The following is an 18,791-nucleotide window of genomic DNA, read 5'->3' as shown; positions in this document are numbered from 1 at the left end:
TAGGTGTTTTGGAATCTCTTTTCATCCAAGGCAAACTTTCCAAGGTGGTGCTGCTGACATGGTATTTAGTTTGTGGTTTGAGTGCTTGCCATTTGTTTGTTTTGAGTGATACCAGGAAGAATAGCAAGAAGGGTTTATTTTTATGGTGCAGAAAGACACTCCTGGCATTCCAAAGGGAAGGACTGAAGGGGTGGTGTAGGACTCCACTGGTGACTTCATCCATGCTGAGCTCGCAGAGTTTGGGAAGGAGGGAGAGATGATCTTAGCACCAACCACTGCACTGTGGGGTCATCCCTTTTGTCTTCGCGCCGGAGGAAGGGAGCCTGCTGAATCAGTTGCTTTTGTGTTGGCAGAGAACTCGGTGTGCGATAATCTTCCCTGGGTCTTAGGGGAATCATTAGGAGTTCTCAGTGCCACTGCAGCAAGGCAGAAGTTTTTTATGGTGAGTTTTTCCTGCCTTGCTTCTTCCACCTTCATTTACATCTGCACAAAAGGGCATATTCACCCTTGACAGGCATACGGAATTGCACAAGGTTAAAACCAGACCACTGATTAAAGTGACAGTTAAGCAGAGTAATCTGTTTGGGTTTTTTTCTCTCCACCTAGAATTATAGGATTTATCTTAAAATAACTTGGAAACTTTCTCTTTCCTCAATCTTCTAGTTAAATATGAGTTTTCTTAGATCTACTACACCAAATGAGGAAATCTTTTACTGTCACTAGCCTTTAATCTTTTTATGTCATTAAAGAGGCAGTCCCAATCCCTTCTAAAGGCAGACAGCAGCTCCCTGAAGCACAAGATGACTGAAAGATGTGTAGGTATTTCTGCAGCCTACTTTAAGAAAATTCCTAAATTTTTAGGCAACAAATACTTACTCTCACTCTCCCTGATCCTGTAACTGAATCCATGTGGGTGAAATCCTGAATCAATGTCTTGAATCAATAGCCTTAAGGAAGTGCAAAAACATTTTTGGAGACCGAATGCAAGGTCAGGAACATTGAAGATTTCCATTCAAGCACACGGAAGCATGTACAACACAAGTAATACAGAAAATGCAGGTTTGTCTAAGTTTTCTGATTTTCACACTAAACAGACTGTATGGTCTAGAAGAAATAGATAATTGTTTCTAGTATCATTTCTGCCAGAGGCCTGCTGGATGGCTATGAACATATTTTGTGTCTGTGACTCCTTTTCTCCACCTTGGAAGAGAATACAGTACCACAGAAGATAAACAATATAAGTCACAGCTAATCTTGAAATAAATTTAAATAATATTTTACCAATAACTTATCATAATATTTCTAGGATATTCTCCTTGTTCAGACCAGAACTTATTACCAAAAGTGGAAACAGTAGAGCAATACAAGGTAAAATTTCAGTTAATTCTTCTCCGTGATGACCTCAAAATGTGGCAGCTTCTTTGAGTAATGCAAAAGTAATAAATTCAAAATAAAAAAAAGTTTTAAAGTGGGATGAAAGGCAAAGCACTGGATTTGTCCCCACTGACATTACCAGTGCACCTAGGTTCAAACAAGTTGGTCACGTAATCAAGACAGCTGAGAGCTCAACACGGACAACTTCCCCAACACTTTTCCCTGCCCATCAGGTGGCTTTTGTTGTGCGGTTTGCCCTGTATCGCCATGGCTAGAGAAAGAGCATCTACACCACATGCCCATCACAGTCTCAACAGTATTGTAGAGATACTTAATATTTAAGGACTAGAAATAGTCATATGGAAGTGGATGCACATAGGCATGCATATCTTTTGTATAAATACACAATATATATCACTCACCGGCCACCAAACCATGCTTCGTCCAGCCAGGAAGAATCCACCTACTGTCCCTCGGTTGGTTGAGTACATAGCCTGGGGAAGAAATGAAAGAAAGAAAGATTGACTCGTATTTCAAGTATAATGGCCACCTATACACAGACTAAGAACACACAGCTAGAACGGAGGGATAAAATACATGGGGAGAGTAAAGTGGAAGAAATAAACAGCATGGCTAAAAAGAACAAGCTTATGATGAAGAAAATAATACAACTGAGCAATGATTCTTGTATCGAGGTCTACATTGACCATTCACGCTTCATTGCACCACCTTTTGTTACAGTGCGAAACATTAAAATAAAATTAAATTTAACTAAAAAAATGATCACTCAAATAAAAGCTTATATGAACACTTGGTCAGGGGTGCAATGCCTTTGATATCAGGCATCAAAAAAGACTGTAAGTTGCACGTTCATTAACAGAAAATGTGCGGCTTTTTTACTCAATGCTATCCAGCCCCAGCAGATATCTACAAAAATCCATTTTCGTGTTGTGATATCAGCATTGTACCCATTTCTCTCTGAATTTTGAAAAAAGAAGCCAACTAAATTTTCCTTTTCACACACTTATTTTGTATTTTTCAAGGGATGGGCTTTAGAAGGAAGTTTCATCCTGTTTTTGTCAGTGACCCTGATCCGAATATTGGATTCCCATTGTCTCGTCTGATGGACTTTGAACAGGCAAATAAAGAAAGACAACTCGGGAAAATTAGCCAAATCTTTTCTTCTGATGCAGAAGAAAGCAAGTAAATACAACAGATTTACATTTACCTGCACACAGCAACTGAATAATATTTGTTCAATAAAGAGGACATTGTTGCTGGAATGAAACTGTTCCAGGAATTACTCAGTACGCAATTGCCTGACAAGCCACAGATCAGCCCTTTTTTGTCACAGACCTTTAATACAAAGTTCAACTACAGCAACAGCCAGACTTCCATGGCAAAGACTCAGCTCCCGCCCGCAAGACAGCAAGGTGTTCAGCTATACTGGCGCCTTCGGATCGTTTGCTACGCTTTTGGCATCTGCTACCACGATGAAGAGGTAAAGAAAAGGTTGTGCCCGTTTTGCGTACACCCCAAGTTTTTGGTGCTCTTGAAAACATTGCCAGGCTGCTAGAAAGGGAGATTTGTTTTGCATCTGACCCCCGGGATGCTCCTGGCAAGCACAGGATTAACCGAGGGACAATGCTTCCTCTCCGCTTGCTAATGGTCAGGTGTTCAGGTGACCAGGAGAGCTTGCCCCAAGGAAACCAAAATTTAGTGACATTCCACTGTCTACAGCTTTGTAGCCCACAGTAGTGGCCTATTATCTTCAAACACTTTAGCACTGAGGTTCCACCAATAGGATAGTATCTGCCTTTCTCCATCAGCTGTGAAAGCACCGGGCTTTGTTTTCGGATTAGGCGCTGAGTTTCCCTTGCAGCCCTCAGCATCGCCAGGGTGAGGGCAGGAGGCACCGCTGTGCTTAGATCAGCAACGGATAGTCATTGCCATCACTTGCCACCCCTGAAACTGTTCCCTCCTCATACTTTCAATGGCATTGCAACCTGTAGTCAAGGTCCTGCTGGAAAAAAAAGCCACGATAATGCTGTCCTCAAATGGCACCTACAATCTTGAGCCATCTCGCTCCTTTGCTGAGCGTGCTCTGCAGTCCCTGGTCTGTCACACAGTCACAGCTGCAGCTTTACTGTTACACCACCGTACTGCCCTCCCCACACCTTGACTTCCCCCTTCTTCTCCCAGCAACTCCTTCGTCTCACTCCCCCTACGGCATCCCCTCACACCACCAATTCTCACTGCGGTCCCGGTGCTCGGCCGCGCTAAAGCCCATCTCTTCACCTCCACCTGCTCTCTAACAGGGACTCGGGCTGGCCTGACCTTTGCTGATGACATCTCTCAGCTCCTTCCCCACACAAACCTCGTTACTCCACCTTCCCCACCGGTTCCATTCATCCACCTAAACGGATGCCTCCCCCAGTCAACATCCCCTCTCTAGTAAACACCCACATTTTCCCCACCACGCGCTTCCTAACTATATCAATTAGGCACCAAAATCTTTATACAATTATACATTTTCATTTACCGAGCTATTTTCCCAGGACCCTATAAACTGCCTGCTCATTATGTAAAAAATAAAATAAAAACAAAATAACATAAAATAAAATAAATAATAAATAAAATAAAATCCCAACCTACCCATAGTCCCACTGCTAGGACCACCAAAAAATAGAGGACAATAACCGAGATGTCCGCGGCGTTGTTGATCCTTATGTCGGTTTCCATCCTGGCTGCTTCTCTGGCTTTCTTCTTCTTTCTCTCCTTATGTACTTCTTGCGTAGTCCAGGTTAATGATAAACTGCTGTCATCCCCTACGTCTTATATAATATATAACTTCAGATTCACTTGTCTCCCGTGGGACACAAGTTGAAGCTGCTGCTTTTCCTCGGGCAACAATTCCTTCCCAAATATTGCTCCTCTGCTACAGGTGCTGCAGATTTCGGAGTACAGTCCCCCTGCCAAAGGTGCTCAGGGTTTTAACATCCCTGAGCAGATGTCTGAGAAGGAATGAGCACGGAAAGGAGTGGCTTGGCTGCAATAAACCCGCATATTTACCTCACTGTGTGTGAATGCTTTTTTTTTTTTTTTTAAGTGGTTGTACCTGTAAATCTAGTCATGGAAGAGGTAGTCCTTTTAGACGATGATGGTAAGCAATTATCTATGAGGAGTGACCTGACACCCGGGGAAAAACCAGGGGTCCAGGAGCTAGGACACCCTCTGTCTGTGTCATCTCTCAACGCAGCAGCATTACTCAATGGAGAAACAGCCCTGTGTTTCTGGGCAGGAGACAACCTGAAGATGCTTCCATCTCTCACATGGATTCAGGTAAAGATGCACGTGGACCACAAGACTCAGATCAATGAGCTTACTGTGCTGAATTTCAGGGTGTTTAGACCATGATGTCAGTTCTCTCTATTGTAGCTAATCAGCTTCACATTCAAATAAGTTCAAAGTTCATCCGAGCTTGGGTCTGCTCGCCCTTTATTTGTTCCTCTGACTCCAGAAAAATCTAAGCAAAGTAACTGGTCACAAAGATGCACAGAACATGCTGATTATAGACAGATCTTCACAGGTCTTAATAAGGAAGCTTCCCCAGACAATGCTTGCGACCCTCTGTTTGAGCTAGAAGAGGTCAGAAAAATCCAGGATATTTAGAACAAGAGACACAGGTGCCAGGCACATGTCTGGGCTCTGAGGATATCTAAAAGTCCTATCCCTCTGCTTGATACTAGGGAATCATTATTCATTGACAGCTGACGAGGCTGCTTTTTGGGAGTAAAACGTTAGTCTGGGGCTACCCTGAGCAGAACGGGACACAGAAAGCACAGCAGTTTGACGGGTCTTGCGGTGGTGATTTCCTCGGGAGTTGAAATTGAGGTCTGGCGCTCTGTTTGTTGGCAACAAATTTTTCTTAGGTAAACTACCCTTTGGTAATTGTGGCTAATAAAAAGCATCAAAGTCTAAGAAGCTGTAATAAAGTGTGATTGCCTACAAAAATGAAAGAAAAATCTCACAACTGTTTGAGCACCTATACTCTTATAAAACAGTCCTGTCCTCTGATAGTTTAGGCATCTCTCCCAAAACACATTCTTCAGTTTGTCCTACAGGACTGTGAAATGTTAGCTTTAAATCCAACAAAGAAAAAATTAACCCTGGAAGTTGCTGAGCATCCAAGATTCCCATTAGCTGCAACCTTCCCTGCTGTGTATTTCAGAGGAAAATAAAAGACTTATTTACTAACCTTAATTATCAGGAAACAGTTTGCCTAAGATAGGCTGTAGATGGCACTTCTTTACAAAGATTGACATAGATTCCTACGGGTCCTTGCAAACTAACAAAAAGTTTGGTTTTTACGGACTCCATTTCTGCGTCAGTCTACAGAGGTAAAGCAAAAAAAATCATTAGACAGGAACTTATCTACTATAACATATCTTGTGTTCTCATCCAGACCACTGCAAAAAAGAGCTCAGAGGCTAAGAAACACTTCAACCTCCCATCCACATCTCCTGGTGTGGCCACATCAACAAGGCTCCAAGGTTTGAAACAGTAACGGAGAATCGGTGTCTAAAAAATAATAATCATGCAATTCCTATTTTTTATATACAATGGAAGCAAACTCAATTCTGTTTTCTCTCTGAAAGCCACAAACCCAAACCAAACATTCTCTACAAGACTGTCAAAAAGGGGAGGCAGCTTTATTGAGGCTCTTAACATGGCTTCTCCACATCCTCGTATCTGGAGTCCAAAGAGAAACCTGGAAGCATTATACTCAGCAGATTGTTGGTGTACTAAATGAATCACTTTATTAATTGAATGCATATAAATGGTCTCTGAAAGGTCAACCAAGCTGCCAGATTTGAAAAAGGCTGAACCTACCTTTGTATTAAAGCTTCTGAAGATAAGCATGAGTAAACCTCCTGATGTGAGGAATGAACTTCACATCAGGAGACAATGATAACACCCAGCCAGCAGTGTGCTTCAGCGAGTGCTCTCATCATCCTGAAGCATCTGGTCAAGCAAGTACAGGACTCCAGTACTAAACAAAATGACAAATAATTTGATATATTGAGGAAATTTCTCTACTCTTGCCTGTGAGGCAGGCCAATTCATTGAATTAAGAGAGATTTTAATGGGAGTGAGAAAAACAATTAGTCTAAGCGATGAGGATAACACAGTGACTGTGATCCATGTCTGTAACAATTGCTCCCCTCTGCATCAAGTCTGATGACATTTAGCTTATCATGAATATGTCTGTTCCTACCTGAACAGACGAAACAGACAATGGCCAGCAGAAACAGCTACAGAATGGTATAGTACCTTGTTCAAAATCACAGACCAGATTCACTGATGGAGACCAGTGTCACGAATCTGCACGGCTCACCATAAAACTGCAAGGGCTGACAGAGGCACCACCGTTGTACGGGGCACGGGCAAGTACATTATGTAGAAGCTGCAACTGCTCTGTTGTCATTAAAAAATGGGGCTGTAGCATAGAAACTTTAAGAATTATAGCCCTTGCTGCCACTTAGCCCAGTCTCTTAAAAACTTGTAAGTTTTCCCCCTGAAGACGGCAAATGATAAAACAAATAGTAAGACAAACAAACTACAAAAAAAGAGAAAGATGCATTAGTATGCAAACTACCTCCCACAGAGGAACTCCTCTAACCTTTTCTCTGACATTCCTCCAGATTTCTTTATAAAGCCAGCAGATTTCTTTTGGGGATGTTCTTCAGAAATGCTAGTTTACACACAGGATCCTTTGTACAATGAATAAAGGACAAAACCAGACAAAAATTTGCAGTTATTCTATGTGCATAAGGCTACATGCTACTTTAGTAAAATCTCTCGCCTCCTTTGCTGGTTTCCTAGCACAGAGTATGAACTCTGTGAGAAAAGGGATCATACTTACAAGTGGACAAAATAGAAATTAAAAGGTTCTCAGCAAAGTTTTCAAAAGATGGTCCTTGCAATAGAGGATGGCAGTTACAGTAGGAGACTATAGGATTATTTAGCACCTTTTTTTTGATGCCATAAGTCCTTTTTCTCTTTGTGCAATCTTGCTTAAGTGAGCAAAACTTGGGTCTGATTAGAAGAATTAGTCACAGAAGGATGACAAAAATATTGGAAGCTAAAAAGTGGAATCCATAGAAGAGGAATTCCTAAAAGGAAAAACAAATCCAAACTCCAGGAGGTATGATGTAGCTAGAAGAAAGAGTTGATAGGAAAACAGGTGCCTTCCTGAGAGGTTATCAGAAAGACAGCGAGGTCATTCTATTCTTATTCACTCAGAGGATCAGAAAAATAAACACTATTTCTAGACAAATTTTCTAATTAGTAACTCTATGAAGGAGAAGTATCAGAGGACGTAAAAACAGGTTTATATGCAGATAGGCCAACAGAAATGAAGCAAGTAAATCTATTCAGTTCTTCAGCAACTGATTAAAGTATCTCTGTGTGATCACCAAGTGTGCCCAGCCCTGCAGTATCTAAGCATTGTCAATGTTATAAAAACAACAGTCCAAGGACGGTTCTCTTCCTACAAGATAGGCTAAGACAGCAAATAGGGTAACTTGAATTTATTTTTGTTTTAATAATGTTTTATTCCTTCTTATAATTCAGGAGATTAATGGGGGAGGATTAATGGCAAGACGTGGGTTTGATATTTCCATTGGAACTAATAAAATTGAATAGCAGATTAAATAATACTCCCCCAAACCAATGCACATTGTCAACAGATTTAGCCACCTGACAGTGGGGCAAGATTGTTCCCCATAATAAACTTCTTAATTGAGTAGCATTCTTATTAAAACAGAAGTATTATTATCTCCTCATAGACTATATAACACACAACACATTTATTATCTTCATGATTTAATCCGTCATATTTTGTATATGTTAGAGGCTTGCTCCCTTCTTGGGAGCGTCCTACCTTTGCCCTATAACAATGTTTCCAGGAAAACATTTTTTAGAGGTCAATACATGCTTATTTGCCACTTCTACTCTAGCTAAAATTAAATAATAGAAGGAATTATCCAGAGTGGCTGCATAATCATGATCACAATTCTCACAAATATTTTTGCCACTCATGTTTCAGAGATACTTTAGGCAAAATAATATCTCCCCTGCATAAAATACAGGGGAGAAACGAAGAGGACATGAGCTGCTGATGCCACTGAAATAATTCTCCAGTTTTTCAGGTGACCTAATGAAAAGCCTAGATGCTCATACTCTATTTTGCTCGAAAGAAACATAATCACTCTTGAACAACAGACAGCCTCAGCCCTCATGGATATGTTTTGATTGCCCTACGGCAATAAGCAGCAACAAATTTGTAGTAGTAGTAGTATTTGACAGTTAATTTGATTAAAGAAATGAAAGTGGAGGAGGGAAAAGATCATAATCTCCTAATATAATAGCCTAATATATATGTCAAATTTCCTCTACAGGGTCCCAGGGGCTCTTCAGTGAAGCCTCTTGTTTGCACAGTGTTTGGTTGGAAAATTAAATGAGGATAAAGTATGAATACTGTACAAAATACAATATGAAGCTCCTGGAAAACCAGTAAGAATGGAAAACATTGTTGAAGGGGATGTTTCCCACGGGAAACATTCTTTAAGGAATCTGGCATGAAAGAGATAGTATTTGCATTTGGTACAAACGCTTTTTAGCTATTGGAGCAAAAAATTGATCAGGAACAGTGAAACATAGGAATCCCTGCTCAGGATAAAAGTGAAAAGAATTACCTGGAAACACTTCCCTACTAGGGGGACGGAAAAGCTAACAAACAAACAAACAAACAAAACTCCAACCAACAACAAAAAAAGATCATGCACAGATTACTGTTGGGGAAAAAAAAAAAAGAAAAGGAAATAATGAACATGAAGAATATAAAAAAATATACTAATATTATCTTAAAGCAAAAAATATTGATAAATTACCAGCTACATTTGTGCAGAAGTGTCTTCTGGTCAGACTTTGAGTTCTGACAGAATCTAGAACAGAACAAAGGATGCAAGTGTTATTTTTGCATGAAATGGAGCTCCCTTCTAAAGTGAGATCTTATTGATCTGCCAACTTATAAAATCTCAATACCAAAAAGTACTCGTTCTGTAGTTTCAATCTTTTAAATCAACTTAAAGCTAACTACTGAAGTTATTACAAAACTACTTCTCTTGACATTAAGGCAGTTCCCTGCATCTGTTTCCAGGATGAAACACTAGCCTGGCTGGGTACCTAAGAAAGTCTGTAAGCTTTCCTAGCAGGTATCAAAGGCAGTCTAGCCATGAGCTATGTATCCTGAACTAAAGGAACATGGGATATAAACTAATGACATTGTTTCTTACTTTAGTAATCATTGAGGGCAAGACAGGGACAGAACTTGAAAACTTCATAAAACGCAATGATCACAGGAATCATCGTAACTGTACATCAGATCTCAAGATTCTTGTACCTCTAGTTGAAGTCCTCGGACAAGGCGAATGGGAGGAACATTGCATTGACTGCTAGAGTGAACCAATGAGACAGTTCCAAGGCAACCATGCCCTTCCTTTTTGGAAGGCCCATCCCTCGATTTCTAAGTTCTGTGGAAATCAGAACTTAAAACGTCAGTTAAACTATAATCCAGAATGGCACCAGAGTCTCCTGGCTAAGCGTAGCAGAAGTTAAATAGCTCAGAGGCTGTAACAAAGTTGTCACTCATTCATATTCAAAGCTTTGATTTAGATTATTGCTTCACAACACATGGGCTCGATAGCATATTCTTTTTATTCCAATCATAATTTTAATGACTGTACATATCTGATCAAAGGAAGATCTGGTCATGGGTTTTATAGCTAGTCTGGTAAACAATCAAATTCAAGTAGCTACATACATTCTGTTTAAAATACTTCACAAAACCTTCTGATATCGTGCTGTGTCAGCCACAGCAAAACTTTGTGACCGATAAAACTGAAAGCTCAATAGACATGAATTTTATAATTTTATTTGCACTGCCAAAATAGATGTGAAGATTTATAGAATGAATTTAATAATAGACATCCACCATTTAAGTCTCCCCCATAATCAGTGTCATGCAGTCTTTGGACAGATTTTAATTGTTCTTTTGTAGCAAGTTGAACATTTCTAGAAGGAATCTTAGTTCGTGGACTTCACAGATCAATAGTTTTATACATTAGATCTGTGTTATTTCAGTTTGTGATGTATATGTTTACCAGTAAACGTAATGTATGTATCAATGTGAGGATTTTCCCGTGCATATCAAAACGTCAGTGCGTGATGAAAAGATGACATACTGATGGGTGTGGGTATTTCCGGGATTTTGACTGAGGCATAAGCTGGTCACATACATTTTTAGATGAGTGTTTCATGACACTAGCACACTAAAAAAAAACCCCGGCTTGATCTTTACAGGTGCTATGAAATTTGTTTCCTCACACTGTGATGTAAGGAGCTTAACTAGAAAGACAAACAAACTGATAATTAAACATAATAGTCTCTTTACAGTAAGGAAACTCTTCAAAATGTCTATAGCTCTTGCTAAAACAAATCAGCTCTCCCAATTTTGACAGTTAAATCCCTCAGATCGACAGGTTGCTGATGTTTTAGACATCACGTTCAAAACTGCTCAGAGCGCTTTTAATTTGCAACAGTGCTTAAAGCAGAGGCAACAGGCAAGAAGACATTAGCATTGCCAATGTTATCAACACTTGCGGCCTTCTTTGTTAAAGGGAACAGAGAGGCCAATTACCACCTAAGAATGCACTACTCGGGCACAAGAAGGAAAATATTTAGGAATACACCAGCTTCAAAAGCCATATCTTTCCTGTTATCTGACAACTCAAAACACCCAAAAGCCTGACTAACTGGATGAGCAGGTATTCCCCAAACCGATCCAGAATGTAGAGAATACAGAGGATGAAAGTGATACTCAGTTATGGATGTTCTCCATCAGAAATCTTCTTCAGGGAGAAAACCTCCCGGAGCTGTTCTGTGCATTCCTGAAACAGCCATCCCAGGATTAGCATAATGTAACTGAACAATCAGCATTGTATCCTTCTTTCTTTCTCTTCAATGGTGTCAGGCTCTTGCTTCAAGATTTGATAAAAAAAATGACATTTCTACCAACAACAGTCACTAGAGTAATATTTTTCATTCATCCAAGCCACTGCACAATCTGTAGCTGAAATCTAGAATACCCATTTAGTATCGTATACCAAATTATTCAGTTCAACAGTGTTAAGTGGAAACACTAATAAGTCTATACAGAAGAAAATTACACCAATATTGAAATGAGGGGAGAAAAACTCCTGGAATGCTTTTCCCTTTTCCCTCGCTCGCTCCAAAAAAAAAAAACACCAACCAACATAAAAGTTGTCATGTGGGTTCCATGGGGATTCGAAAACTCCAGTCTTCTTTTTTAAAGCCAGAGAAGGATACTACTAGCATTTAGGAGTGGGAAATTGATAAGAGTCTGATAAAAAATGCTTTTACCAGCAAGACTTCACCTATATTCCAAGTAACATTGCTGAAAGAAAAAAACTCCTATGGGCTTTGATGTTTTTTGACAGCCCATTTAACTGCTGGAAAGCCCAGCATGACCTGTAATGGGTACATAGAATAGGTCATAGCTAAATCCAACTTATTCAGCAGCTGTACTTATTCTATTACTTATACTTGCAGTAATAACTTCTGTGCTTTTTCTCCACAAGCTTGCTACACTAATGCAGTATGTAAAATCCATATGTGCTAATCTATCAGAGATAAGGACCATTGAATATAGCTTTTTATAGCCTGGGATATACTAAAGATTGTTAATGTGAACTGTGTGGTAACTGGGCAAGGAAGTTATGCGTTGATGACATATCCTCTACACATGCTTACAGCAAGAGAAGGCGGTTAGCTTTACATTACCCTTTAACTTTCACAATACTTCAGGTGTGGAACTTTTGTGATTCAGGTGCAGCTGCAAAGTGTAGTACACTGTGTTTAAGAAGGGTGTGTAAAATTTGGAACATGTTTTTCGGTGTCAGTTAATAAGTATCATATCATCAGGACGTTGCTTACTGGAAACTCCGTTGAGGACTGTAAGACTTACCTATGTAGATCAGGTTGAGTACTGAAGTCACCCCAGGTAAGAATGCAGCTTCCATTGCCATCCAAACAGATCACGTCCAGAGGGACTACATAACACTGGAATACAAGCTCACAATCTACTCTTACAGATTAGACCCAGAATAGCAAAAATCTCTTCCAACTCCTCAAATGTCAGTGATCCTCCTTTAAGCTCATGCAAAAGAAGTGCAAATGCTTTGGGAACATCATGCAAAGATCACAGATAGAATGAGAGATTCACATTCCAGGACAACACTCTGGGTGTAGCCCACAGGGACAATTAGAGTTTGAGTTTCCATTCTTGCTCACAGATAAAATTTGATCTGAATACTTTAGAGAGTAAGCAAACCACACATTTATTAGAAAAAAAAAAAAAAAAGGATTTTGAAGACTATACACATTAGGTTTGGTTTCCAGGAGAAACAGCATGTGTGCGAATAAACATGGATGTTTGCTGGAAAAGTAGATTTGTAACTTGTCGGAATTCTTTCCACATCTAGAAACATTAATTTTTATACTATATTGCCACTTAGAAAAATTTTAAGAGTTCCTGCATATCAGTAATAGGAGTTTCTACAAGAAAGCTGAGTCTCCAAACTAGGAAACACACAAAAAGCTGGTTTTACACGTTCATTCATTAGAAATGACCTCACTTGACTGAAATAGTACTTAAAACGTACCCTTCTCAGAGATCACAATGGGTAGAGAATACTAATCACACTTTTACCATCACAGCCCACCAAACTGATTAAGAGTGGCTATTATTTTACTACTTGTTAATGATTCCTTAAGAGTCCAACAACTGACAATAACAGAAAGGAGACTCATTTTACCATGGAAGACTTTCTCTTCATCATGATCAGACGCTTCAGTGAACCTGAACATAGGGTGCCTTAGGCCATGTCAGAACTGAGGTGACCCTTCGGAGCAAATCACTGCTAAATAAAATCCATCAAGACATACTTGTTCAACATTTTGTGGATAGGAGGGGACAATTTTCATTGTCAGAGGTGACAACAGTAAAGCTAACTTCCTACAGCTACACAAAGGAAGCCTGCTACTAGTACTTGTGCATCAACAGGCCGAGAAACTTCCACATGGCTGGTGCCACCTCCCAGATTGTGATGGCAGGATTCAAGTCCCAAATCGCCTGAAGACAGAGCAATGGCAGTCCCAGGTTCCAAGGCTCTCCTTCTCCCTGCTCGGTGCTGCTCTATCATGCTGGTTGCTGCTTTGCCAAGTAAGCACTGGGCTTCCCACCCAGTAACATGCATTCCAAAATCCTGCTTCCACTGGTAGTTTCTGTACATTTGCAGAACAATCCTGTACTCTGGATGCTCCTGTCAGACCAAGACACTGTTTAGACTGACAAATTGAAGCCCTTCAGGCTTGAGTCGCATGTCTTGTCAGCATCTGAAAAAAGGTCCAGCTTTCCCATCTGTTGCACCTCCCCTTCTGCCTTTTTTTTCCATTAGATGTATTCTGCAATGAGCAGGAACTTGCGTTCTCAGCAAAGGGAGTCTGCAAGCATCTCCATTGCTAGCTTTCAGAGGAAAAGAGCATCTTGTAGGACAGCTGCTAGGCAGTTTCAGGCTGATTCTTGCTACAGCCTGGCAAATGGTGTTTGAGTGGTACATCAAAAATGGCACAGTATCCAGGCACTCGTGAAGCACAAGTGTCTTCACAGTAGCCCAGCATTTTCCCTGACATTGAACCTGGAAGAAGCTAATCTCAAAGAATATAATTCTCCACAAACTTCCACATTATATAATGTGCCCCAGTTTCTTTCTTTATAGAGGAAAACACATGGATATCTGGACACGGGAGACTTGAGAACATCCTTTTGTGCACTGTGCTACCAGCCAGCACAAATACAGCACCTCTGCTCTGCCAGACACATAGAGCCAGGAGATCGTGTCCACACGCCTGAGCCACATCCAACTTGAGCTGCTTGTGATCCAGGCCTTGCCACGGATCAAACTTGCAAGAGGGGTAATTCTTTCTTACAATACCAAGGCAGAATTTTCTAAGCCTTTGACCAGCTTGCTGCTGTAGCTTTAATTTCTGCTACTGAAATTGGCTAGGAGCACATTGTAAAACATAGGAATTTTCCTTATTTGAAGAGGAACAAGTCCTCCCAGAAGTCATTTCCAGGCGCACAAGGGACATAAAAGGTGACTGGGACAGCTGTCACAGATTTACCAAGGGAAGATTTTGCCTGCTAAACCTGACTGCCTTCTACAATAAAATAACCGGTTCTGTGGGCATGGAGTAGCAGGCTTTTGGCATGGTCTCCCACAGCATCATTGTACCCACACTGGCAAGATATTGACTGGATGAGTGAGCTTAAAAGGTGGCAGCACCATCAGGCTCAAAGGTCAATGGTTCAAAGTCTAACTGAAAGCTGGTTACAAGTCATATCAGGTTCAATACTGTTTAATATCTTCATCAATGACCTGGACCTTGACAATAAGACAGAACGCACCTTCATCAAGTTCACAGATGACATGAAATGCAAGAGACCAATTCACACAATGGAGGTGAGGGCTGCCATTCAGAGAGACCTCAACAAGCTACAGGAATGGGCCAGCAAGAACCTGGTGAAATTCAGCATGGACAAATACAAGTTCTGTGCCTGGGACAGAATAAGTCCATGAAACAGGCGAGAGGGCACTGGTGGAAAGCAAACTCGACATAAAGCAGCAATGGCAACGTTTTCTTGCGATGGTGAAGGCTAAGTGCGTACAGGGCTGCACCGGCAAGAGCACAGGCAAGAGGCTGATGGAAGTGAACCCTGCTTTGTACTCGTGAGGCAGCACCTCGAACACCACATCCAGTTTGGGCCTTTCAGCAACAAAGTGACGTTGATAAACTAGAGAGAGCACAGTGAAAGGTCATTAAAGTAGTAAGTGCCTGGACCACACAACGCATGAGGGGAGGCTGAGGGACTGGGTTTGTTTAGCCTCAAGGAGAGAGGGTTTGGGAGAGGAATTCAATTGCCATTGTCAAATATCTAAAGAGCAATTACATGGAAGACAGAGACACTCTTCTCAGAGGTACACAGTGAAAGGACAAGAAGAAATGGTCACAAATTGCACCAGGAGAAATTGTGACTGGATACAGGTGGGGGGAAATCATTGTAAGTGGCTAAGCCCAGAAAGACTGAGAAGTCTCTGTTCTTGGAGGTTTTCAAACCTAATTGGACAAGGCCCTGAGCAATGTGATCTAACTTTGAAGTTAACCCTGCCCTACATGGTCTCTGGAGGCCCATTTCAAACTAAATTATGTTATGTGGACATCTCTGACATGTTTCCTGTTCTTCAAAGTCCACCTTGCTACAGAAGGCTGTTTGCAAAGCTCATCTCTGCATTCAGGTATACTGTCGGAGACCAGAGTTTTGATGCACATTCTCACAGTTATGCCACTAAAAAGGTCAACAGTGTCATATACTAATTTCTTAGTACTTCACTTACTGCCAAATCCTTGAGATTGCTATCAGGAAAAGTCCCATAAAACCCTGGAGAAAGCAGTCTACTTCAGTGCCACTACTTCATTGTGACTTATCAGAACAGAAACGGTATGTGAGCTCACTGAAACTATATTACTGCTGTGGGGGCAAAGTCTGGAAGCTCTTAATCACTATTTGTTCAGTTCTTACATAGACCTCTCTCTGGAGTTGGTGCCCGAATGAAGTCCAAGCCCAGCTGACAATGGACTTCACCAATTGACTGCAATTGAGTTATTACTCTAAACTGTTGGTAGGTGACTTGGAGCCTGAGTTTACACATCTCAGTATTTCATTAGTCTTATCCCACTATGGCAAAATCAGCACTTCTTTTTCCAGAGAGCAACATTCATTCTGCTCTCAACGATCATTCAAAATGATCAGTGGAACAGCTGAGAATAAAGGGCCATAATGACTTTGCCTTCCCTCTAACTTCTTGATCCCAAAGCTGAACAAAGGTGACCACAACGTATCAACAACAGCATAGGCCAGCCACGGGGTCCTGACTATCTGGGGTCCTGGATCGCACTTGGGAGTGGCAACTGCTTAGACCAGTCAAAAATTGAACCAAATTCCCTTCCCTCCTCAGTTTTTGCTAGAAATATTTGCTAGAACACAAGCACAGTGGAAGTTTGGCACAGATTGGCCTATGTAACTGCAATAGGTCCTTCGCAGGAAGTTTCCAGGTGTTTTGCACTATCAATATGAAAAAAAAGTAATGAGTCCAATGTAATTACTAGAAAGAGAAGGTTGAAGAGGAAGTAAAAAGATTCTAGATTTTCAGAGCAAACTGAGACCGAGTCTTGACCAAGACACAAAAATAAAAAAAAAAATAATCTATCTATAACCACATTTTGTGTTAACCTCATTGAGAGTTAGCTAATTATAACGGAATACACATATTCTATCCAGAGAAGTCAAATTTAAAATGACTAAGACAGTAACACTTACACTAATAAAAATACTTCACCATTCCCTTTTCCCATTCCTAGATTTTATTTTCATATTACAAATAGATCTCTTGGAAAAAATAGGTCTGTTCTTGCTTTGCTTGGCAAAGGCTCGCCTTGACTGTAATTTATAATACACAGTAACATGAGTAGGATAAACAGGTGCTCAGTGGATATCAACACAAGAGAAGAAGACATAGCCAGTCCTGCAATCTCATTACTTTGGCCAGACTAAGAGCTCAGTGAATTGTAATTCCTTTTTTCACCTTTTCATTCTCCAGTTATGTCATTTCCATTAGCTAGGAGACTGCAAGGCTATTTCATGTAGGTTTCACAGCACTAATGGAGAAAGTAGATGTTACTAGCTAATATTTGTTTCTTATGAATTATGTTTCTAGGGTTTAATGGCTTATGTTTCCTTGGCAACAAACACGTGTGCCTTTTAATAAGGTTTGCATATGAGCTGTGTACAGGACCATGCCAGAGATCCCAGCTGACAAGGTTTCTAAAACATTATGAATTCAGAAGAGTGGATTTACTCTTTGACAAAGCGAGGACCGCACTGGTGATATGGCAGAAGAGCGAGAGCCTTCCCTAGTCTTTATAAAATTGCTCAAACTGCAGCCTCCTGCTTTTAGTATCTGTAAGGTTCATTCTGCACATAAGCCAGCGATCAGCCCTTATTCAAGCAAAAGACAATCTTGTGGAACTACCCTCACTTATTTTACATCAGTATAGTTTCATAAACTTCCTCGTTATCCACCTAAATACTCTACAATGAAAAAAAGCAGGATAATATTCCAGGAATTAAATTTGGCCAGTGAGGCTGCACATTGGTTTATCCTGAAGAAACCTTGGAGAAAACCCAAGCTGCTTATTTTGTTTCATATTTTTCAACAGAACAACTTGCTACAGGAAATAGGCTGCAGTCTTTTTCAGAACTTCAACATGCTTTGTGAAATCTTCTAAAGATGACAAGAGAGTATCCCCCATCCACAGAAAACAGATGTTAAACTACATGAACCATGCTGATGAAAAAACAGACTTCTGATGAATATGCATGAGCACAACTAACTCTCATGTCTGAAGTCAGCAGGGATCATTAAAGTGCCACTCCTTACATGCCTCTAACATTCTGTTCCACAACAAATATAAAAGCTCTATGTACAAGTCTGAAAAGAAAAAAAAATAACTTGGAGTTTGTCAGAAAATTATGGTAAAATTTTGAACTATTCCATTCAACTTTATTACCATATATAATCCAGTGTCTTCTGATTTTGCTATGCATTCCAGAAAAGCCTCATTCTTACAAAGAGTTCACCTCACTTGCAGATGTTCACACCAAGTTTTGGTTTTCATGCAGCCACTGTTTGATCGCAACACAAATCATAGAATTATAGAATGGTTTGGGTTGGAAGGGACCTTAAAGACTATCTAGTCCCACCCCCTGCCCTGGGCAGGGACACCTCCCACCAGCCCAGGTTGCTTAAAGCCCCGTCCAACCTGGCCTCGAACCCCTCCAGGGATGGGGCAGCCACAGCTTCTCTGGGTAACCTGAGCCAGGGGCTCACCACCCTGACAGTAAATAATTTCTTCCTAATATCTAATCTAAATCTGCCCTCTTTCAGTTTAAAACCATTACCGCTTGTCCTATCACTACAATCCCTGACAAAGAGTCCCTTCCTATCTTTCCTGTAGGTCTTCTCCAGGCTGAACCACCCCAGCTCTCTCAGCCTGTCCTCACGGCAGAGGTGCTCCAGCCCTCTGATCATCTTCGTGTCCTTCCTCTGGACTTGCTCCAACAGGTCCATGTGCTTCTTATGTTGGTGGCCCCA

General features: G+C 40.8%; 1 protein-coding gene across 2 annotated transcripts in view; it reads right to left on the bottom strand.

The window, feature by feature from the left end:
• SLC5A1 (solute carrier family 5 member 1) overlaps window positions 1-13,315 on the bottom strand; it is a 37,874-nt gene extending 24,559 nt beyond the window's left edge. The window contains exons 1-5 of one of the 2 annotated variants that reach the window (XM_074606653.1): window positions 12,485-13,315; window positions 9,330-9,383; window positions 6,268-6,427; window positions 5,633-5,766; window positions 1,797-1,868 (exon numbers count right to left, since the gene is read on the bottom strand). In XM_074606653.1, the coding sequence (XP_074462754.1) occupies window positions 1,797-1,865 (69 nt within the window). In that variant the 5' untranslated portion in view covers window positions 1,866-1,868; window positions 5,633-5,766; window positions 6,268-6,427; window positions 9,330-9,383; window positions 12,485-13,315. Of the gene's footprint in view, window positions 1-1,796; window positions 1,869-4,029; window positions 4,206-5,632; window positions 5,767-6,267; window positions 6,428-9,329; window positions 9,384-12,484 lie in introns of those variants that run through there. The other variant, XM_074606654.1, reaches the window with a different exon arrangement.
• Window positions 13,316-18,791: the final 5,476 nt, after the last annotated feature.

Source organism: Larus michahellis, chromosome 13 (assembly GCF_964199755.1).
Source record: "Larus michahellis chromosome 13, bLarMic1.1, whole genome shotgun sequence".
NCBI lineage: Eukaryota > Metazoa > Chordata > Aves > Charadriiformes > Laridae > Larus > Larus michahellis.
The sequence above is the reverse complement of the archived record's forward strand: the minus strand, read 5'-3'. Positions and strand labels throughout refer to the sequence as shown.